This window comes from Equus caballus, chromosome 7 (genome assembly GCF_041296265.1).
Source record: "Equus caballus isolate H_3958 breed thoroughbred chromosome 7, TB-T2T, whole genome shotgun sequence".
Classification (NCBI taxonomy): domain Eukaryota; kingdom Metazoa; phylum Chordata; class Mammalia; order Perissodactyla; family Equidae; genus Equus; species Equus caballus.
This window is the reverse complement of record NC_091690.1, coordinates 5,350,923-5,372,220: the sequence shown is the minus strand read 5'-3', so window position 1 is coordinate 5,372,220 and position 21,298 is coordinate 5,350,923. Positions and strand designations below refer to the sequence as shown.

General features: G+C 57.9%; 2 protein-coding genes and 1 pseudogene across 4 annotated transcripts; 1 reads left to right on the top strand and 2 right to left on the bottom strand.

The window, feature by feature from the left end:
* Positions 1–744: 744 nt before the first annotated feature.
* SAXO5 (stabilizer of axonemal microtubules 5) lies at positions 745–6,384 on the bottom strand. 2 transcript variants are annotated; one of them, XM_001496690.4, is made up of 9 exons: positions 6,246–6,384; positions 4,383–4,974; positions 3,344–3,450; positions 3,158–3,258; positions 2,807–2,919; positions 2,616–2,725; positions 2,082–2,283; positions 1,477–1,562; positions 745–989 (listed from the first exon to the last, which is right to left on the bottom strand). In XM_001496690.4, the coding sequence occupies exons 1-9, from the start codon at positions 6,258–6,260 to the stop codon at positions 762–764; spliced, it is 1,554 nt and encodes a 517-aa protein (XP_001496740.3). In that variant the 5' UTR covers positions 6,261–6,384; the 3' UTR covers positions 745–761. The 2 variants fall into 2 exon arrangements, with proteins under 2 accessions (XP_001496740.3, XP_070128699.1); XM_070272598.1 differs by having other exon boundaries at positions 2,616–2,699; positions 6,246–6,360.
* Positions 6,385–7,229: 845 nt separating this feature from the next.
* Positions 7,230–7,327, bottom strand: LOC111774501 (U6 spliceosomal RNA; annotated as a pseudogene).
* Positions 7,328–8,904: 1,577 nt separating this feature from the next.
* Positions 8,905–19,697, top strand: PEX11G (peroxisomal biogenesis factor 11 gamma). Of its 2 annotated transcripts, none has more exons than XM_070272597.1 (8): positions 8,905–9,002; positions 10,947–11,166; positions 11,294–11,375; positions 11,583–11,831; positions 13,479–13,648; positions 14,285–15,693; positions 18,445–18,507; positions 19,047–19,697. In XM_070272597.1, the coding sequence occupies exons 6-8, from the start codon at positions 15,242–15,244 to the stop codon at positions 19,276–19,278; spliced, it is 747 nt and encodes a 248-aa protein (XP_070128698.1). In that variant the 5' UTR covers positions 8,905–9,002; positions 10,947–11,166; positions 11,294–11,375; positions 11,583–11,831; positions 13,479–13,648; positions 14,285–15,241; the 3' UTR covers positions 19,279–19,697. The 2 variants fall into 2 exon arrangements, with proteins under 2 accessions (XP_070128698.1, XP_001497087.1); XM_001497037.5 differs by having other exon boundaries at positions 8,921–9,002; positions 13,479–13,667; positions 15,515–15,693.
* Positions 19,698–21,298: the final 1,601 nt, after the last annotated feature.

The following is a 21,298-nucleotide window of genomic DNA, read 5'->3' as shown; positions in this document are numbered from 1 at the left end:
ACACCTACCCCGTTGGACCTGATCATATCCTCATGGCTTTTATTGACTTGCCCGAGGACCCCGCTCTGACCTGCGGGCCAATTGCCCAGCCAGCCAGCGCACAGTTCAGCTTCCCGTGTCTGCCCACAAAGGAGGACATTGCTGGGCCATTCTCAGCAACCCCCCCCCCCCGCCCCCCTGCAAGCCCCACCCAGTCTCTCAATGATTGAAAGCTCCTTCCTACACCGTCGTCTTCCTCTCCCTTCCTCACCTTCATCCTCAGAAGAGAAGCTCTCTCCCCTCGTGACCTCCAGTCACACACGCTCACAAGTGTGCACATTTCCCATTTATAACATTCTAACGAGAGAGCTGCTATTTATCTCCATTTTACAGATGAGCAAGCTGAGGCTCAGAGAGGTTGAATGACTTGCCCAGGCTGACTATCCAGGACAGGGAGGAGCCAGGATTTGAACTCTGTCCATTCAGCCCCGGGAGCCTGTGCTCTCCACCTCTCGGCATGCTGCCTCTGTTCAACACGACGACTCCACCCTCTCCTCGTCGTTCACAGCTTGTGCCTGCACCTGGACATCTGACCCTGAGTCCGACCACCGGGCATTTGCACGAGCTGGGATGGCCTCCCTGCCCAGAGAAGGGTGACACACAGAAGTGTCTGTCCAGAGTCTTCTCGATGGAGTCATTGTCTCCTGTACAGCCCCACCGCCCCAAGCTTCCTCTTTTACGGCTGACTGATGGAGAGGTGTGGGATGTTGCCAAAATGCTGTTTATTGCTGGCTAGGGCACGGGTACATAGGAATCTGGGGGGCCTGAGGGTCTACCTTCTCACCCCAACAGCCCCATTGGCGAGGGGAGCCCAGTGGCACGTGACTCTCCTGGAAGTTGCCCCATCTCAGCACCGCGGGGCCCTGGTACTTGAAGGTAAACTCGTCTCCGTGTTGGGTTGAGAAGAAGCGCTGTCTACCCAGCGGGGGCTCCATGTGGCTATATTTGCACTGTGGAGTCACGCGGGCAGCCTGCACGTTGGCTGACCCCCTCGTGGTCCCCACCACCCACCCTGGGAGCATCAAAGGCTGGGGATTGGGCCCTGGGGAGGTGAGCAAAAGGAGCCCCTGTTTGGGATGACCCGGAAGCTGGATGAGAAGCAGGAGAGAAATGGGGTGGGGGTGAAGGTGGGGGCGCCTGGAATGACCTCAGGGCTGGGGTGACCATAGGCAACTCTGAGCTAACCCTCAGCTTGGGGTATAACCGTGGCTGCTGATACGGAGATGCCCCTGACATGACCCTGGGGGTGAGATAGGAATGACCTTGACGCTGAGATGACTTTAAGATGACCCTGAGCCTGGGGTGACCCTAGAGTGACCCCGAGCGGACTTGACACTAATTCTGAATCTGAGGTGACGGTATAATCATCCCGAGATAACTCGACACTGACCTGGGGGGGTTACCTAGTCAAGGAGGTGCCCCCTCCCTCTCTCTCACCCGCTGGAACATCTCCTCAGTCGGGGAGGCCGGAGCTGTCCGGTGCGGCTTCAGCATCTTCTGGTTCATGGTTAAAAAATCTAGTTCTGGAGAATTGGGTGGGGGTGGCCGAGCTGAGGGGCCGGGGGAGGAGAGGCGGGGCCAGGGGGTGGGGCCGGGCGAGACTTTGGGTGGGGTAAGGGTTTAGGGCGAAGCCCGGGTCAACGCTGAAGTTGCAGTGAAGGATGCATTAGGAGGCCTGGAGGAGGGTGGAGCTAGGGGGCCACAGGTGGGGCAAGTGCAGACGAGTCTTGGGGCAGGAAGGTAGGCTAGCTGGCCAGGGGGCGGAGCCAGAGCCTGACGTAGGAAGGTGAGGGCGGATATGGAAAGGGGGGGCTGTGGCCATATAGGGGGCGGTGCCATGGCGGAGGTGGGCGGGGGGAGTCATGACCACGAGCGGGCGAGGTCGTCCAGGGGCGGAGTTGGGATCTTGGTCCCTGGGGTTGGATCTGGCCATTCAGTAGGCGGAGCCAGAGTGGGGCAGTGGGCGGGGCGGGACTGACCGGGGGCGGGGCTAGAGCCGGGGCGGGGGCGGGGCTTTCCGGGGTGGGCGGGGCCGCGCTCACCGCCAGTGCCCTGGGGCAGGTTGCTCTGCTTCAAGTGCAGGTTGGGCGCTTTCTGCGGGTGCTGCATCCCAGGAGGGTAATAGTCCCTGCCCATGGAGGTCTGGAAGAACCGTCCCAGCAGCGAAGGCTCCCCTAGGGTCACGTGACTCTGCAATTTCTCGTGAGGCGGGTGGCGGCAGGGTGGCTTGGTGGCGGGAGGCGGCTGCAGGACCATACAGCATTTGGGAAGCTCCCGCGTGTCCAGCATGTCCCGAGGCCCGGTTGGAGGGAAGAGATGGGCGCTGTATGACCTGGGACAGCTCAAACGCCCTCTGGGCCCCATGTGCTGGCGCTAGGATTTGGTACTGTTACAGACAGCCGCGGAGGCTCACAGTGTTGAAACCACATACCCTAGGTCCTGCTAATAGATCCAGGAGATCGCCGCACCCATGTCAAGCTCACTTCCACCCCAGGGCCTTTGCACTTACTATTAGCTCTGCCTGGGAAGCCCTGTTCCCTAATGAGCCCCTCCGCCCTCTCCCTGTTCCTGCTGACCTGGCCGTAGAAGAAATGCATGGAGGTGGTGAGGCTGCCCGGGCCGGGGCACCAGTTTCCTTCCAGGATGTGCGACTCTGGAGTCTGGTTGTGGTGAAGAATGAAAGGCTCTGCCAGTGGCAGAGCAGGTGCTGAGCGACTCTGGGAGGCTGCCGTGGGAGCGAGGGGTAGGGCGGGCCGCAGGCTCTCACCTGGCTCCCGGGCATAGTAGTGTTCAGCCTGGGTGGTCCTGTCGTGGAAGAGGCCGTCTCCAGGACGAATATTCACATAGTGGATGTGGGCTGAGGCCTGGGCTTTGTCATACCTGCAGATAAGGGGGAGTCATGCCATCTGGACCCCTGAACCTCCCAGGAAAAGGGAGAGGGGCAGCTGGCTTCCCAGTGGCCAAGCTGTGGGCTGCTAACGATGAGAGGGCTGCCTTTGCCTGCGGGTGATGGAGACCTCAGAGGCACAGTACCGGCCCTGGAGCTTTAGGGGGCACACCCGTATGTCCCTGAGACCCCTTTGCCCCGTCTTGGTGGAAGGCCACTGTCCCTGTGTACCTATGTGAGGGCAGACCCTGGGGCCCGTAAGCTTGTTTCTGCTCCGAACACACGGGCCCAGAAGCGCTCTTGAAGTTGCCTAGCTCCACGCTGCTGGCCGCCTGTGGGTGGACAGGGGTGGGAAGGGCAAGACCACCCGGCCCCATCGCTGCCCTCCCCGGCAGCATCAGCCTCGCCTGCATTTACCCTCTTACACATCAAGGCAGGTGGGCCTGGCAGGGCCTGGAACTGTCTCTGGTAGGAGGTCCCATCGTTCTGTCTCCCGTGGTCCCACTTGAGGGGGTTGGGGCCCCCTGAGGATGGAGAAGAGGAGAGAATGGAATTCATGGCATGACTCCTTGCAGCCTCAGGACCAGCGGGATTCGATTTCTTCCCTGAGAAGGGGAGGTGGGCGGTCCCGACTAGCCTAGCTGGAGGGCTGTCTCGGAAACACCAAAAAGAATAAAAATCATGATAATATGAATGACTCCCAAATACTGAGCCAGGCAGCTAGGTTAAGCTTTGCATCTCATTTTGGGGCGCTGGTATTATTCGCCCCACTTGACAGCCTCCCTGAGGCTCAGACAGGCTAAACGACTTGCCAGAAATCACAGAAATTCCGAACCAGAACTGAGCCACATCCGGGTCTGAGAAGGCCTGAGCCCAGCTTGGAGGGACTTTGACTAGTGAGGTCCCCCCCAGGAAAGCCCCCTGGAAAATCACGCCAGTGACAGCTACTGTTTGTCCAGCGCTCCCTGGATGCCAGGCACATCGTGGGCTCCGGGATCCTTGGATGTCACTAGCTGCCATGAAGGGGGCTCTGGTATGGCACCCATTTTGCAGATGAGAAAGGCTTGGAGAGGTCCAGTTGCTCAGTCACACAACTGCTAGGTGGCAGGGCTGCGGTGGCGCGGGGGGGCACTCAGAAGATTTGTCTGACCCCCCCCCCCCCCAGCATTCACGACTTCTGCCCACCACACAGCCCCCTGGAGCTGTGCCCGTTATATGGATGCAGCAACTGAGGCTCGTTCCAGGGTTTCTCAGCCTGGATAATTCTTTATTGCGGGGGCTGTCCTGTGCATGGCAGGAAGTTTAGCAGCATCCCCGGCCCCCCTCTCTCCATCTTGACAACCTAAATGACCTCCAGACATTGCCAAATGTCCCCCGGGAGAGGCGCGGAGTCCGCGCCCACTTTGAGAACCACTGGGTTAAGCAAATCTCCCAGGGCGCCGGGGAGCGCGCTCACCGAGGTGGCGGCGGGGTGCGCAGGGCTGCGGGCGGGCGTCGTGAGGCGGGAAGAGCTCCTGGTACGTGGTGGGCGGGATGCGCAGCTTGGCTCGGTCGCCCGGCGGCATCGAGTCCCGGTCGAAGATGAGGCGCGCGCCGCGGATCTGCTCCCGGGCGCGCGCCGGCAGCTCGGGCCAGCGGAAGTCGGCGCGCGCGGTGGAGAGGCCCGTGCGGGCGCGCGCGTCCGCGTGCAAGACCAGGTGGCTGGCCTGCATGGCAAGGGTGCGATCCCGCGCCCGCTCCAGCTCCCTCTCCCCAGACCGCTCGGAGGGCGGCGGGGGCGTGAAGACGCAGTGCGCCTCCGACACGCGCTCCTCGCCAGCCCAGCGCGGGTCCTGCTGGAAGAGGGGCGCGCGGGGCGGCCGCTGGCTCGGCAGCGCGCGGGTGGCGCCCGGGTAGGCCGGGAAGTCCCGGTGCGTCGTGGAGTGCAGGGTGCCCACGTGCAGCCGCGGGTCTGGCCCCAGCGCGAAGTGCGAGGCCCTGAGGAAGTCCCTCAGGGACATCGGGCTTGGCAGCAGGGCGCCCGCGGCCACCGCGGGACGTGGAGCCACCTGCGAGGGGGCAGAGAGACGACTGAGCAAGTGCCCGCCCAGGACAAGGCTGCCTTTTCCTCCTTCCTGTGTGCCAGGCACTGGGCTCGGCTCTGGGGACACGGGAAGAAGCAGGTGCAGCCCCTGTGCCTTCCCCCAGGGAAAGCAGAGATAGAAATACGCACTCAGTTGGCGTTTACTGTGTGCCGGGCACTGTTCCAGGCCCTCAGAGGGGACACACCAGTTAACAGAACACGCCAAGAGCCCTGCCCTTGTGGCGATGATAATGGGATCGGGAGGTGAAAGACAGGGATGAATAAATATAATAACACAAGTTGCAGAGTAAGCGATAAGGTGGTGGATGCTGTGGGAAGTCATACAAGGTGGAAGGATGGGGTTTTGGGGTGGGAGGGTTGCAGTGTTAAATAGGGTTGTCAGAGAAGGTGTCACTGAGATGACAGCTGAGCAAAGACCTGAAAGAGAGGGGAGAGGGGCGTCTGGGTGTCTGAAGGAATGGCATCCCAGGCAGAAAGAACAGCAGGTGCAAAGGCCCTGAGGCTGGTGCAGAGTGATCCGAGGGGAGAGCTGCAGAATAAACAACTGCATTCTACAGTTTGTCTGATATTGAAACGCCTCTCTTCACCCTCAGTTGGTCATCACCGCCATGGCTCTCCTCTTCCTCATGGCTGGGAAATCACTTCCGTCTCTGCCCAATCCTGGCCGCTGTCACATCTTGGCCACACACCTCCTCGCTGATCGCCCTGCCCTCTGCCATTGTCCTGGGTCCTGGCTATTCTCCTGGATCCTTTCCTGTCTTCAGACTCTCTGAGGTTCACACAGCCCCGCCCCCCTCATTTCTCTCACCTTCAGCTCCAGGCTCCCAGCATCCCACTTAGCCGACTGCCACTTTCTGGCCTATGCTCAGAACAGAGGCGTCTCCCCCCTCCTCCCTGCCCCTCAGAGACCAGCCCCGGGTGCCACCAGCACGCCTGGCTGACGCTCACCTCCTGCAGGAAGCCCTCCCAGATCACTTCAGCTCACAACTACTTGCTCCTGTCGACTTCTTTAGAAAACACGCAGCACGGGTTTTGACAAAACCACAGTTTTTCAGTGGTGAAGCGTGCTTTTTTTTTTTGATCATTTTGCCACCAAAATAGTTCAGAGTGGAGAAGACCTCCAAGAGTTACTGGGAGAATCTGACAACTGAAATGACTAGCGGGTCACCTGGGGATAAGTAATTGGGCTTCTGTGAGCGTCAGTCTCTTCATCAAGGATGAGGGCAGGGTACCTACCTCGAGGGGTGACATGGGGGCTCCTTGGCCACCGGCCTGACTCTCGAGACTCGCTGTGTCCCCGGGTCTCCCAGAGGACGCTCACATGTTCCCTCCAAAGCTGCGTTCGCGTGTGGTCCAGCCCTGCCCATTGTGACCTAAAGAGCTTCCTGGACGACGCTGTCACAATGGTCCCCAGCACCTGTGGGGGGCAGCGGGGAGGAGAGTCAGGGGCTGGTACGCGCTTCAGGAAGCAGCAACGAGAATTGGCTGCAATGGGCTGCTGGTGTCCGTTGGCGTTTTCCTGAGTTTTCTTGCTAAAACACTCTCCACACAGGATGGGCCAACCTCTCTGATCTCTGCACCGCTTAATGTCCCTCCAGGACTCCGGGACCTCCAACCCTTTGAAGATGTCAGTCGCCCCCCAGCCCAAAGCCCATCAGGAACACAGCTGTGGTTGAACAAATGGGGGCTTGTTACTGTTGTGGCAAGAGGCAGCACAGTCCACTGGATGCTGTGCGGCATCCCATCTCAGGAGGGTGTCAGAAAGGCCTTCTCAGGGGCCAGCCTGGTGGCATAGGGGTTAAGTGTGGTGTGTTCTGCTTCAGCAGCCCGGGGTTCCCGGGTTCAGATAATGGGGTCTGGACTTACTCCACTCATCAGCCATGCTGTGGCGGCATCCCACATACAAAATAGAAGAAGACTAGCACAGATGTTAGCTCAGGGTGAATCTTCCTCAGCAAAAAAAATAAAATAAAATAAAATAAATAAAAAAAGAAAGGGCTTCTCAGACCCTCTCAGGCTTGTCTTAGGTGTCTCTTGGGAGGTTTAAGGAAGGATGGATCCTTTCACTGGCTGGAAATCTGACTTTCTTTTTTAGTTATTTTATTGAGGTCATATTGCTTTATAAGATTGTGTAAATTTCAGGTGTATGTTATTATGTTTCAGCTTCTGTATAGATTGCATCGTCCTCACCACGAAGAGTCTAGCTTTTATCTGTCACCCAAAAATATGGAATGCTTCTCAAATGTGCATGTCATCCTTGCACAGGGGCACGCTCTGTATTGTTCCAATTTTAGCATGTGTGCTGCCAAGGCGAGCACGTGACTTTCTTTCTTTCTTTTTTTTTTTTGAGGAAGATTGGCTCTGAGCTAACATCCATGCCCATCTTCCTCTACTTTATATGTGAGACGCCTACCACAGCATGGTGTGCCAAGCGGTGCCATGTCCGCACCTGGGATCCGAACCGGTGAACCCCAGGCCGCCGAAGCAGAACGTGCGAACTTAGCCGCTGCAGCCTGTGACTTTCTTTTTTGAGATGACCTGACAAATAAAAATAATATATGAAACATCGGGATGGGGGTAATCAGGAGTCAGTGTTTCATGGGGACAGAGTTTCAGTTTGGGAAGATGAGAAAGTTCTGGAGAGGGATGGTGGGGATGGTTGCACAAGAAGGTGAACATGCTTCATGCCACTGAACTGGACACTTAAAAATAGTTACAATGGTAAATATTGTCATGCACATTTTACCACAATAAAAAATTTTTTTAAAGGAAAAAGCAATTTCTTAAAAAGAAAAATAGATGAAATAAAGACACAAGGATGACGAAGCTGTCCCAGTTCATGATGCCTCCAATCACCTACCGAATGAGTCCCTTCTTTATTTCTTTTTTTTAATTGAGATTTTTTTTTTCTTTCTTTTTTTGGTGAGGAAGATGGGCCCTGAGCTACCATCTGTGCCAATCTCTTCCTCCTTTGTATATGGGACACCGCCACAGCATGGCTTAATGAGTGGTGTGTAGGTCCACGCCTGGCATCTGAACCTGTGAACCCCAAAGCAGAGTGCACGAACTTAACCACTACGCCCCGGGGCCGGTCCCGTAAAATTATGGAGGTATCATTGACATACAACATTGTGTGAGTTGAAGATGTACAACACATTGATTTGATACATTTATATGTTGCAATCTGATTGCCTTGGTGATGTTAGCTAACACCTCCGCTGTGTCACATAATTGTTGGGAGCAATTAAGATACAGTCTCTGAACAAGTCTGACGTTTATAACCCAGTTTCGTTGGCTGGAATCCCCGTACTGTGGGTCAGTCTCCAGGACTTATTGACGAGTGCATTCCTTTTCACTGATTACTAAATTCAAGCTGATCGTTTTGTCCACTGCGTTGAGGTCACCTGCTCCCCAGCCCTGAGCCCCGCAGAGGACTTGGTCCCGCCTGCTTGATGCAAATCCCCATTTCAGCCTAGTCCCCCCACCTCCTGGGAAAAAGAGGCCCCAAGAAGTGGACCGTGGATGCTAGCAGGAAGCAGAGGGGATGGAGGATCTGGATAATTTTTATCAAGAAGTCTCAGGAACGAGGCAAGAATACAGCCGGGATTGGTAAAGAAACAGCAGTGACACAGAGGAGCCAGGAAAAGCGGCTATCTGGCTGCTGTCGTGGTTTGGACAATGCTCATGTTTTGCTTGTGTTCAGACACGATTATGAAGCGGGCTTGTTTTGTCTCGTTGCACCAGGGTCACAGAGCGGCCTTGTCCCGTGTCGGCGTTCTGTGGAATTATTTATGTCCCGTGGGAGAACACCAGGGCCTGGCTGTGACTGCCGGGCCAGCTCCTAGCAACAGCGAGGCCAGCTGTGAACCCAGACCAGCTCCTGTCTCTTTCTCAAAGGTCAAGCTCAGCCCCAAGCGGACGCCGCCGGGGGATGCTGGGAGGCCTGGCCAGCGTCTGCAAAGCCCCCTGCTGTATCTGGGTGCCTGGAACAGAGTAGGTGCTCAGAGAAATGCACTGTGCTGTTACAAGGCTGGCGGGAGCAGCACAGGCTCAAGAGAAGGGATCCGGCTTCTCACGCAGTAGCAGCCTCTGAAGCCAGAGGCCCCCTGCCCTCTGCAGGCTTTCAGCTTCGCTGAGATTTTTTCTGCTGCAGAACAGTGTCCCCAGTTGGGGGGTGGGGGCACACAGACCCCTGCATCCAAGTCTAGAGCAAGAAGGGCTGTGGTCGGATGTGGGGCTTAAAGAGTCTCTTGGGATGCTGTGGGGAGGCAGGCCTGGGGCGGCCGGGGCTGGGGGTCCAGATGAGAGAGAGTGGGGGCTGCCCGTGGAGGGGGCTGGGATGGACTCGAGGGGCGTTTTGGTGACTGTTGGGAAGTGGAAGGGGGTGTGCGTGTGTGCAGGGGGCAAAGAGGTGAGCGCGATGTTCAGGTGTGTGGCTGGGTGGTTCTGTGATGGGCAGGGCAGCCCTGAGATGGAGACACAAGAGAGCCAAACGTTCCGGAATGGTGCCAAGGTCAGTCTGGGACTTCCTGAGTGTGAGGGGGCAGGTGGGACAAACGGGAAGTGTGCGGGGGGGGGGGGGGCGGGGGGCAGGGGGAGCTCGAGACTGGTCAGGATTGGAGAGGGGTGAGGGAGAGGCCAGCAAAGAGGTGGCTAGGGAAGTCGCGGGAGTGGATAAGGTCTCCCAGGACAGTGTGGATGGAGCACGAGCAGACAGCTTTGGACAGGGAGCTGAGGCCCGCAGGCGACGACACTTAGGGAGCGCCTATTCTGGGTCAGGCTGTGTGTATAGAGCTGCGACCAAGACAGATCAGAATTTCTGCCCTGGTGGAGTTCACGTTCGGTTGGGGAGAGACAAATAACCAGACAACTAGATAAAGAAGCAAATATACAGTTGTGTTAGATAGAGTTACAAGCTAAGGAGAAAAATAAGGCAGCAGGAAATGTGAGCAGAAGTGCCCAGGAGGCTGTGACAGGGAGGTCCCATGAGGAGATGCTATTCGAGTCAACATGAGGAAAAGGTGAGGAGGGAGCCACGCTGGTAACCAGAGAGAGAGCATTCGGGGCAGAGGGAACAGCAAGTGCAAAGGTCCTGAGGCAGAAGGTGATGCAACTTCAAGGAACAGGAGCAAGGCAATGGGGCTGGAACAGAGTGAGGCAGGAAGAGTAATAGGAGTCGAAATCAAGAGGAAATATTTTGCAAAACACCATTGGTCAACATCATTAGTCCTTAGGGAAAGGCAAAACAGAACGACAGTGAGATCCCAGTTCACACCCAGTAGGACGGCCACAATTTAAAAAAAAAAAAAAAGGAAAACAGCAAGTGTTGGCCAGAATATGGAGATGCTAGAACTCTTGTGCATTGCTACTAGGAACAAATATAAAATGGTGCAACTGTTGCGGAAAATAGTATGGGAGTTTCTCAAAAAGTCAAAGCAATTCCACTTGTGGGTATTTCCCTGAAAAAATTGAAAGTAGGGATTCCAACAAGTACCTGGACAGCACGGTCCTAGCAGAATTATGCACAATAGCCAAAAGGTGGAAACGACCCAAATGTCCATCAACGGATGAATAAACTAAAAATGTGGTCTGTGCGTGCTGTGGAAGATTCTTCAGGCATGAAAGGAATGAAGTTCTGACGCACGCTGCAACACGGATGACTTCAAAATCACGCTCAGTGAGAGCGCTAGATATAAATGATCCCATATTATACAATTTTACAGGAAATAGCCAGAATAGGTAAAGCCATAGAGACTGAAAGTGGATGGTGGTTGACAGGGGTTGGGGCACGGAGGAATAGAATGAGCGCTTAAAAGGGTGGCAGGTGTCCTTGGAAGGGCATAAAAATGTTTTGAAGCTAGACAGGGGTGATGTTTGTACAAGATGTGAATGTACTAAATGCCACTGAATGGTACATTTTATTTATTTTTTTTTGAGGAAGATTAGCCGAGCTAACATCTGCTGCCAATCCTCCTCTTTTTGCTGAGGAGGACTGGCCCTGAGCTCACATCCGTGCCCACCTTCTTCTACTTTACACGTGGGATGCCTACCACAGCATGGCTTGCCAAGGGGTGCCACGTCCACACCCGGGATCCAAACCGGCGATCCCCGGGCCACCGAGAAGTGGAACGTGCACGCTTAACCGCTGCGCTACCAGGTCGGCCCCTGAACGGTACATTTTAAAACGGTGAATTTTGTGCTGTGTGAATTTTACCTCAATTAAAAAAAAAAAGGAAACGGGTCATGTTAACGTTTTGAAAAATTTTATTTGACTTTTTGACCAGATAGGAAACGCATATTGCACAAAATTCGAAAGCTACGCAATTATATGAGAGGAGTTGATGGATGGCGACTAAACTTATTGAGGTAATCATTTCACAGCGTATGCAAGTCAAACCTTGATGCTGCACACTCGAAACTCATAGTGACGTATGTCAATTATATCTCAATATAACTGGAGAGGGGGGAAGCTACAAGATGGTACAAAGATGAACAATTTAATCTCTTCTTCCCAGCCACCCACTGCCTCTCTCGGGAGCAACTCCGTCACCGGATTTTTCTCTATTCTTCTAGAACGATTCTATCCGTGAGCTCGGAGGGGCATCGTCTGCAAGCCGTGCTCTCTCTGCAACAGACAAAGGGCTGGTTCAGGGACAAAGGGTCGCGGCCGCGCCTGCGCAGAACGGCCCAGAGGGGCGTGGCCTCGCGCCCCGCCCCCCGCGCGGCGCGCCGACGTCGCGGTGACGTCACGACGGAGTTGCCATGGCGGCGCTGAGCGGCCTGGCGTCGGCGCTGGAGTCGTACAGGGGTCGGGACCGCCTGGTGAGGCTGGGGCGGAGCGCGGCTGGAGGTCCGCGTTGGGCCAGAGCTCGGAGACGGGGAAACTGAGGCCCGAGAGGGGGCGGGGACGCTCAGGATCCCCGCCTCGCAGAGGCCGCGTCTGAGCTGGGCCCCAGCCCTGTCCCCTGGCGGTGGACATTCAGGTTATTCCTGCCCGCCCATCGTGGCTGGATGTTTACGTTACCAACCAAATCCTCACGTCTGGACCTTTGGGATCCGACCAGACCACTGCAGCTGGTCCCTGGGTTGTCCCAAACAATGTCATAGGAGGATTTAGGATGTTGCAGGGCTCCCCCCGTGGTTGGCCGTTTAAGTTCCGACCACATCCCCTATAGTTGGGCATTTAGGTTGTTTCGGCCAGTTCAGCCTGGCTGGACATTTACATGCCAACTAAATCCATGTTTGGACATTTAGGATCTGACTAGCCCGCTGCAGCTGGTCCCTGGGTTTTCCTGAACAATCTCATATGGGCATTTAGGATGTCGCAGGGCTTCCCCTATGGCTGGATGTTTAGGTTCTGACCACATCCCCTCTGGCTGGGCATTTAGGTTGTTCCATCCAGGCTTCTGAGGTCGGACTCTCGGCTTATCCCAATTAGTCTCTTATGCAGGCAGGCATTTAGGTTGTACAGAGAATGTACTGGTGGCTGGGCAATGAGGTTCCCACCAAATCCCCTACAACTGGGCACTTAGGTTTTGACAAACCCTCCCCCCCCAAGTTGGACATTTAAATTGCAGCGTTTTCCCATTACAAATGGGCTGAAAAGGAATGACAAGTGAAAGTAATATATAAAACAACAGGAAAAGGCAATTTCTGAAAAGCAGATAAAATAAAGATATAAGGGCGGTGAAGCTGACCCAGGTCACAGTGTCCCATATTACCTATGGAGTGGGTTCCTGGTCACTACAGTAATTCGGGGAAATTTGTCCTTTGTCACTGGGCTGAGGCCCGATCACCTCCCCACCCCTCAGCCCAGGCACGGACTTTGGCCCAGCCAGGTGGATGCAAATATACATTTCCGCCTGGTCCTCTTGCCAGCTGGGAAAAGGAGGATCCAGGAGGTGGGAAATGGTGGTTTCAGTTTCTTTTCTTTTCTTTTTTTTTTTTTGAGGAAGATTAGCCCTGAGCTAACATCTGCTGCCAATCCTCCTCTTTTTGCTCAGGAAGACTGGCCCTGAGCTGACATCAGTGCCCGTCTTCCTCTACTTTATATGTGGGACGCCTGCCCCAGAATGGCTTGCCAAGAGGTGCCATGTCCGCACCCGGGATCCGAACCGGTGAACCCAGGGTCTCTGAAGCCGAGCGTGCACACTTAACCACTGCGCCACCGGGCTGGCCCCTGGTTTCATTTTCTTGTCCCCATCATATCATATCTGCCTCCAAATACTGTGCCCCTCAGTGACATGAGCCAGCACTCCATTAAACCCTCCACAGTGCCTTTTGGATGATGACGTCAGGCTTCTCCGTTTGTCCCACCTCCAAGTTTCTTCTTAAACTCTCAGCTTTTAGTGGAAGTTTCCTGATGGACCGTCTTTGGCCTATTCAGTCCCTCGGGGCCCCCGGCCGGGTCAGGGGTGACCCAGCTCAGTCCAGGAGCGGGCGATGCTCACTGCTTCTGGTTTCCCACAGATCCGAACGCTGGGGTACTGCTGCCAGCTGGTCGGCGGGGTCCTGGTGCAACAATGTCGGGCCAGGTCAGAAGTGGGGACGCGCCTGCTGGCGCTGTCCTCCCAGCTCAGCCACTGCAGGACTGTCCTTCGACTCTTCGATGACGCGGCCATGTTTGTCTACACTAAACAGTACGGCCTGGGGGCAGAGGTAACGGGGTGCGTGGGGCTGTGGGGAGGGGGTGCAGACCCTGGCAAGCTGGCGTCTTGTGGACTTGTCTACAGGCAACTGTGTGGGGCAGTTTATTATTATTTTTTAAATTTTACTTTCTTTTTTTGAGATGATCGGATGTCATTTTAATTTTTTTTTGAAAGATGTGATTTTTCCTTTTTCTCTCGAAAGCCCCCCAGTACATAGTTGTATATTCTTAATTGTGGGTCCTTCTAGTTGTGGCATGTGGGATGCCGCCTCAGCGTGGCCTGATGAGCGGTGCCATGTCCGAGCCCAGGATCGGAACCAGCGAAACCCTGGGCCGCCAAAGCAGAGCGCACGAACTTAACCACTCGGCCACACGGCCAGCCCTCATTTTAATTTAAAATTAAAAAAATAGCTAATATATTTGCACATTCTAAAAGACTATATAATTAAAAGTCTCTCTCCTTCCTGATCCCCAGCCCCCTGTTTCCCTCCTCTGAGGCAGCCACTGTTGTCAGCTTCTTGGGTTTCCGCCTAAGATGTCCTGTACCCGCTCAGGCAAATACACATTGTTTACATAAATAGTTGCGTGCCGTTTACACCTTCGGCCTCTTGCTTTTTTCACTTAACAGTACAGCTTGGAGCTCCTTCCTTCTTTATGGCCACAGAGTTCTCTGCTGTATAGCCGGATGCTGATTTATTTAACTGATCCCCTCTTGGTGGACATGCAGATTATTTATAACGTTCTGCGGTTACAACAGTCCTGCGTTATTCCACGTGAATGCCGGTCGATCTGGAGCAGTGGTCCTCACCTGGGGGCGATCTTGGCCCTCCCCCAGAGGACATTTCCCAGGGGACAGTCTGAGAAGCCGCCCTGGGCCCACCAGGCTGAGTCATGCCCCGCCCTGGGCTGCCCTGCCCTTTCCCCCTGCCCTCCCAGGGGGCTCCTGTCTGAGCCACTCAATGCTCAGATACGCCCCCATTCCGCCCCCAGCACCCATGGCCTGATCATCCCAAATCTTGAGTGTTCCTCTAGTTTGACACCCATCTCGTCACCCTCCCCTTTGATTAGGGCCCACTTCCGCTGCATCTCCAGAAGACTCCCACCGCCAGCTGTCCTCTGCGAAGAATCCCGAGTCCCCAGGCAGGGGTGTGGCCTCTGGGGGGCGGGGCCTCTGGGGGCGGGGCCTCGAGTGGGCGGGGCCTGGAATGCAGCTCCGGGGACGCGGCTTCCGCGGCCTCAGCTGGCTCTGCCTGGCTGGGTGCAGCCGTGGTTCAGGACTCAGGGTTGGAAGGCATGGGTTCTGCAACTTGAGCGCCTGAGGCCCGTCCCTGTGTGAGCCCAGGCGGGTGGCCGCTGACCCCACGCGCCTCGTTTTGCCCGTTTGCGGTGATGGTGACCCACGAGCAGCGCAGCGCCGGCTCGCAGCCCGGTGTTCCTGCCCCACCCCGCTCTGCCTGCCCCGCGCCCCAGAGCCCTGCCTGGAGACCCGTGCACGGGAACTGGAAGCCTGCAGGGGAGGAAGGCTCAGACGCAGGGCGTCCCAAGTTGTCCTAAGCAGGAGTCATCTGGGAACTTAAAATCTGCAATGCAAAGGCCCTGGGGCTGGGGGCTGACCGTGAACCAAGCTCCTCCGGGAGTCCACCGTGCAGTTGAGTTGCGCCTGCTGCTCCACTGGGCAGCGATGCTTACACGGCTGAGAAGCAGAATCAGGCCTTTCTCCTGCCGGGGCCAGCCCTGGGCCAGCCTGCGGGCCTGGACGTTGCCCTGTGACTGCCACCCTGCACGGCCTGGGCCCCTAAGGTGGGCACTGGGTAGGTCTCATCCTAGGCCCATCCCGCTCTCCCTGCTGGTCCTGCAGGAGGAAGACATCTTTGTCCGCTGCGTGTCTGTCCTGGGCAACCTGGCCGACCAGCTCTACTACCCGTGCGAGCACGTCGCCTGGGCCGCCGACGCCAAGATCCTCCGCGTGGACTCTGCCCGGTGGTGGACACTGAGCACAGCCTTCTGGGGCCTCTCCCTGCTCCTGGGGATTGCCAGGTAGGTGGCGTCGCTGTCCGCCAGCAGGCTGGAAGCGGGCACCCGAGATCCCCGGGCGGATGGCAGACAGGCTAGACGAGTGGGCTCTTTGCCTCTTCTGCTTTTCCTCCTCTCGTCGCCACCCCTCTGTTTTTGTCCCTTGGCTGCTATAACAAATTGCCACACATTCGGTGGCTTTAAACAACACAAATGGATTATCTTACAGTTCCGGAGGTCAGAAGTCCAAAACGGGCCTCCCTGGGCTAAAACCAGGGCGTCTGCAGGGCTGTGGTCCTTCTGGAGGCTCTGGGAGAATCCGCTCCTGGCCTTTTCTGGCTTCCAGAGGCCCTGCATGCCTTGGCACGTGGGCCCCTCCTCCGGCTTCGGAGCAAGTCACTCCAGCCTCTACTTCCGTTGTCACATCTTCTATGACTCCGACCCTCCTGCCTCCCTCTTATGGGATGTGATGACATTGGGCCCACCTGAATAATCTCCTCTCTGTAGCTCCTTAACTTAACCCCATCTGCCGAGTCCTTTTTGCCACATAAAGGAACACACTCACAGGTCCTGGGGAAAGGACGTGGACATCTTTGGGGCTATATGGTACACAGCAGACCCCAGCAGAAGAAACTCCGGGGCCTGGACAGAGGTGGCTGGTATGGCTGCCTTTACCTGGGTCCCTGCATGCGCTGTGATGGGCAAACGTCCCCCAGATGAACCAGCCAGGAGTTTCCTGACTGGCTCCATGTTTCCGAAACCAGTAAGGTTTCCATAACTTTAAAATAATGGTTTCCTCCCAAACATTTCCGTCTCTGCACGTTTGCAGAGTGGGTTTGTTCAGAGGCCCTGCTCAGAAAGCACAGGCGTGTCTCCGTTTCACGGCGGCAAAGGTCTTTCGGATCCCTGAACTGATGGCAGGGCGGCCCCTGACCTGGGGAGTGGCGTGGCATGGGCAGTGCTCATGTCTGCTGTCACTTGTTGCCGGACACTGACATTCAGTAGGCCTTGTCCCCTCCCCGTCCCCCATTACAGATGCCCTAATTATACGCTTATGGTAGATGGTCTGGAAAATGAACAAACCCCAAAGTGGAAGATTCAAGTCACCCACAGTCTGACCCAGAGACCCCCACTCTCTAGACCGGCGATTATTCCCGGCCTTTGATGCTCCCTCGTCTCTGATCTTGTCTCACGGATGCAGCTCCTTCTTGATCTAAGCTCCCTCGAGGAGCTTCCCGTGTGCTCGGGGCTCCGGCCGACGCCTGGCTGGGCTGCGGCCTCTCCTCCGAGTGCCTTGTGACCATGGGGCGGCCTTGGTTCCATGAATCTTTTTTCAAATAGACTTTATTTTTTACAGCCATTTTAGGTTCGCAGCAAAATTGAGCTGGAAGTCAAGAGCGTTCCCATAATCCCCCACACAGGCACGGCCCCCGCATGATCAACATGGCACCAGAGTGGGAGCTTTGTTACCATCGATGAGCCAACATGGTCACATCATTGTCACCCCGAGTCCATAGTTGACGTGCGGGTTCACTCTGTGTGGCAGATTCCGTGGGTTTAGACAAATGTGTCATGACCTGGATCCACACTGCAGTGTCATCCACAGCAGTTCCACTGCCCTGGAGATCCTGCGTGCTCTATGCGTCCCTCATTGTTAGAGCAGGTGGCTTTTCCGTCATCTCTATATTTGGTGTGATTGGGGTGTGGGGGCTGGGGAGCGTTTGGTGTGTGCTCCCCATCATTGGGACACATGACCAGGTGTCCCGAAGACCCCAGGGTGCCGAGCATCACCTGGCAGGCTGCTGAAATGCAGGTGCCTGGGCCAGGCACCCAGAGGGTCCAGTTACCAGCGTCTGGGGGGCCAGGCATCATCATTTCGCCCTCATCCCCCAGGTGGCTCTGAGGCAAATCCACTTGCCTCACTCCAGGTGCTGCCCTGTGTCCCATCCTCCCTGGGGACGTGTCACCTGGATGGCTGCATGGTGGCTGCACAGATGTGACCAGGCCCTGGAGCTCCCAGCTGGGACGTCTGGCTGAGCTCAGCCCTCAAACGGGCTGGGCTGGGCACATTCCCACCCCGGCACGCCCCACGGCCGGGGCTGCAGGCTGCAAGGCCAGGTGGCGCAGCCTGGGTGGGCAGCACGCAGGGTTCCCGAGGACCACTAGAAGCTGCTCGCCTGGTGGCCGCTTCCTCAGTCTGCAGACACCAGAGGGTTGTCCAGTTTCACTTCAGGCAGGGCCGGCCAGCGTCCAGGGTGTGTGTGTGTGTTGAGGGGTGGGACAGACAGGGTGCCCATGCGGACCACATTCACCTGGCGAGCCAGCCAAAGCGCAGGTTGGGGAGCAGCTTCCTCAGGCCAGGCCAGCTGTGGGCCAGGCTCAGTGTCCTCATCTACGGAGGGGCGGCCTCCCGGCTAGGTCGTAAACACCCCACGTGGCGGATGTTTCTTTGGACGGTGGCCCTGGGCCAGTAGTTTGCAGAAGCGGGGCCAGAGCGTGGCTGGCCACGCCAGAGGTGCTAGATGCTCGTGAATCTGGTGCAGCCCCCCGGGGCAGGTGGGCATCTGTCATATGGATGAGTCTTCTGGAGCTTCTGAGGCCCGGCCCGGTCTGGAGCTCCGGGGAGCGCTCAGCCAACTTTACAGGGAGCCTGTGGCCGCGGTGGCAGGCGGCAGGGCTTCCCCTGGGGCTGGCGGTGGGGAGCTAAGCGCTGAGCGCCCCCCTGCTTCTCTCGCCCTCCGGCGGGGTGTCCTCCCATCCTCTCTGGTGTTGCAGGTCCCTGTGGATGGTCCTGAAGCTGAGACAGAGGCTGAGGGGCCCCACGGTGCCCTGCGCCAGGTACGACGCCCCTGCTGCAGTCTCGGGCCCCCGCGGTTCCCCAGCTGGGGGGTGCTCAGAGCGGCCACCAGTTATCAGCCCCACCCCGTGCGGGCCCCGTGCTGCCAGGTGGGTGGTGCAGACGGGGACACTGAGGCTTGCTTGAGGCCCTGTGGGCAGGGAGCGGCAGAGCCAGGACTCCAGGGCTGGCCTTCACGGCTGCGCCCCTGCAGGGGATGATGGGCGAGGGAGCCGGCTTCCTGAGGGCCATGGTCACTGTCACTGTCTCACGCTGGGAAAGAAGGCGAGGTGGAGCTGTGCTGGGACCCTGCCCCCGCCCAGCCCCACTCCAGGGTTCCAGACGACCGAGGTGTGGCTGGACACCCTCCACGCTGGTCTGTGCCCTCTGCACGCTGTGGGCTCCCTCTCTGGGGGGGGACAGGGGCTCAGTCCCTGTGAGTGTGCTCCCCACAAGCAGGGTCTGTGGTCACTCCTCACCTCCCGGTGTGGGTGGGTGTGGCACGCACGGGCCCACCCTGAGCGTCTCTTTGTCCCCACAGCCGGCTGCCCCAGAGCAAGCAGAGGGCCCTGGAGGCTCAGGTCCAGTCTGAGGTGCTGACTCTCCTGAGCAACCTGGCCGACCTGGCCAACGCCGTGCACTGGCTGCCCCCGGGCATCCTGTGGGCCGGCCGCTTCCCCCCGTGGCTGGTGGGCCTCCTGGGCACCGTCTCCTCCCTCCTCAGCGTGTACCAGGCAGTCCGGGCCAGTGGCCCGGCTGACACCACCCCCTGACACAGCCCGGGGAGCTCGTGGATGCAGCCGAACCCCGGTGGGGGCCCCTTTCCACAAAGCAGAAATCACCTGGGCAAGGGCTGGCTCTCTAATTGAGCAAATCAGGGCCAGGGGTGGAAGATGCGTCCCGGAGAAGGTACGGAGCAGCCGGGGCGAGGTCCCCCAGGCCCCGGGGGCCAGGCCCTTTTCTCCCAGGCCGGCCTCTGTGAGTGAGGCTTCTCTCAGGGCTGGAGCAGGACAGCCCGGGACTCCCATGCAGAGGAGAGGGCCACCTCGGGCCTCAGCAGAGCCTGGCTCCCGGGTCCATCGGCCGGTGTCCTGCATTCCAGTTAAAGCCGGCAGGGCGGCCAGGATCCCCTGCGCCAAGTGGGGCCTTAGGAAAGTGAGAATCAATTAAATACTGTGGTGCTGGTGCCGGGCCCAGGTGTGAGAAATTATTCCGAAACTCCGCGGCTCCCGGGCCCTCCCATCCATAGGCCCGCTCACGCACACGCCCTCTCCCCTGGCAGCGTCCCTGGGCCTATTTTAGGGAGGGTGTGCAGGTGCCACCTCTGGGCATGGCGGCGTGCCTGGGTTCAGCTTCTCGTGGGACGGAGCTGCAGTGGGACAGCACACCTTCCTGGCGGCCTGCCTTCTGGAACGTCCTTGGCCGAGCGGGTCCTCTGACTCTGCAGGTGCAGCCCGCTTCTGCTACGGGGGCAGCTCTTCCTCCTTTCACTCTTGGGCACAGGGGCCACCATGCTGACTGCCACTAGACCACACCATGTCACGTCCTCCTCCTGGGCACCTTGGGGTGCTTGTCGTGGCTGAACCACCTCACCCTCAGCCACAGCTTGAACCCAGGGCCCCCGTTGTCCATCTAGGGCCAGTCTGAGCATTTCGCCGGCTCCCAGCTGGGCCCGGGCCATGCACACTGGTCCTGAAGATGCTGGTGGCCCCGTCTCCCACCTCAAGGAGAACATGGCGGGATGCGACGTGTTTGTTTCTCAGTCTGATGTTTGAGAGGACGTGTGTGTGTGTGGCCTCGGGGAAGCGTCGGTAGATGGTGGCCGGCCCACGCTCGCCCCTTGCTCTTGATGTGTCCTCAGACCCTCCACCTCTGAGTGCCGGGGGAAGGCGGAGGGAGTCACGCTCTCCGTTCCGTCTCGCAGGCGCTGGGAAAACCGAGCACAGTGGGCGGCTGCAGTCCCTGGAGCCTCATGTGCTATCCGCCGCGTGTTCTTTTACAAGGAACGTCTGCGGCCGGAAGCAGCTGGAATGGAAGGCCGCTCGGGGCAACGCGGCATGCAGAGGAGACCCTGCGTGGCTCCTGGCCGGAGCGCCCTGGCTGGTCCATCTGTGGGGGCTCCCTCTGCCTGGGGCTCATGGGTGGGCCCTCCGGGCTAGGGGAGGGGCCAGGCTGGGTCAATCTCCATTTTCCCTCTTGCAAAGCCGGGGTGAACTTGCCTCAGCCCTTCACAGAGGCCCCAGTCCCAGTGCCCAGGGGCTCCAGCGACATTAGGCTGGGCTCAGCAGCAGCTGTCTGCCTGTCTGTAGCCTCAGTGAGTTAACACCTGGAAAGCACCTGGAGCAGCGCGTTTGTGGGGCAGTCATGTGGACACCTGGATGTGCAACACGTCAGGTCCCTGGTACCCCAACAGGCTGCGTCCCTGTGGGCCTGGGCACAGCCAGCTGCCAGCACTGGGGACACAGCTGCCCAACCCCAGGCCACCAAGGAGTGGGCCCTGCCTGCCGCGCGGCCACACCGCCTACCTGGTGCCCTTCCCTGGGCCGGCAGCTCAGCCTCTTCAGGATGGAGTGAAGCAGGCCAATTCCTGGGGACAGGGCCTAAACGGGTTTTCCAAGCCTTAAGCAGGACGCGCATCTGTGGCAAACCCGGCCGTCAGGGAGCAGGGAGGCTGATGGGTCCTGGGGACAGCCTAGAAGCTGGCAGGGCCTCACGGTGGGGCAACAGCTCCTTGTCGAGGAAGCTGACATCCCAGGACCACAGAGGGGACCCAGCCAGGCCAGGGGGGACTCG

Coding starts and splice junctions, on each gene's coding strand:
- PEX11G (XM_070272597.1), top strand. CDS start 15,242: ATGCAAAGGCCCTGGGGCTGGGGGCTGACCGTGAACCAAGCTCCTCCG. Junction 15,694..18,444: donor CTGCTCCTGGGGATTGCCAG/GTAGGTGGCGTC, acceptor CTGGTGTTGCAG/GTCCCTGTGGATGGTCCTGA. Junction 18,508..19,046: donor CCCACGGTGCCCTGCGCCAG/GTACGACGCCCC, acceptor TTGTCCCCACAG/CCGGCTGCCCCAGAGCAAGC.
- SAXO5 (XM_001496690.4), bottom strand. Junction 3,451..4,382: donor CGCACCCCGCCGCCACCTCG/GTGAGCGCGCTC, acceptor CTCCATCCTCAG/GGGGCCCCAACCCCCTCAAG. Junction 3,259..3,343: donor CTGCCTTGATGTGTAAGAGG/GTAAATGCAGGC, acceptor GTCCACCCACAG/GCGGCCAGCAGCGTGGAGCT.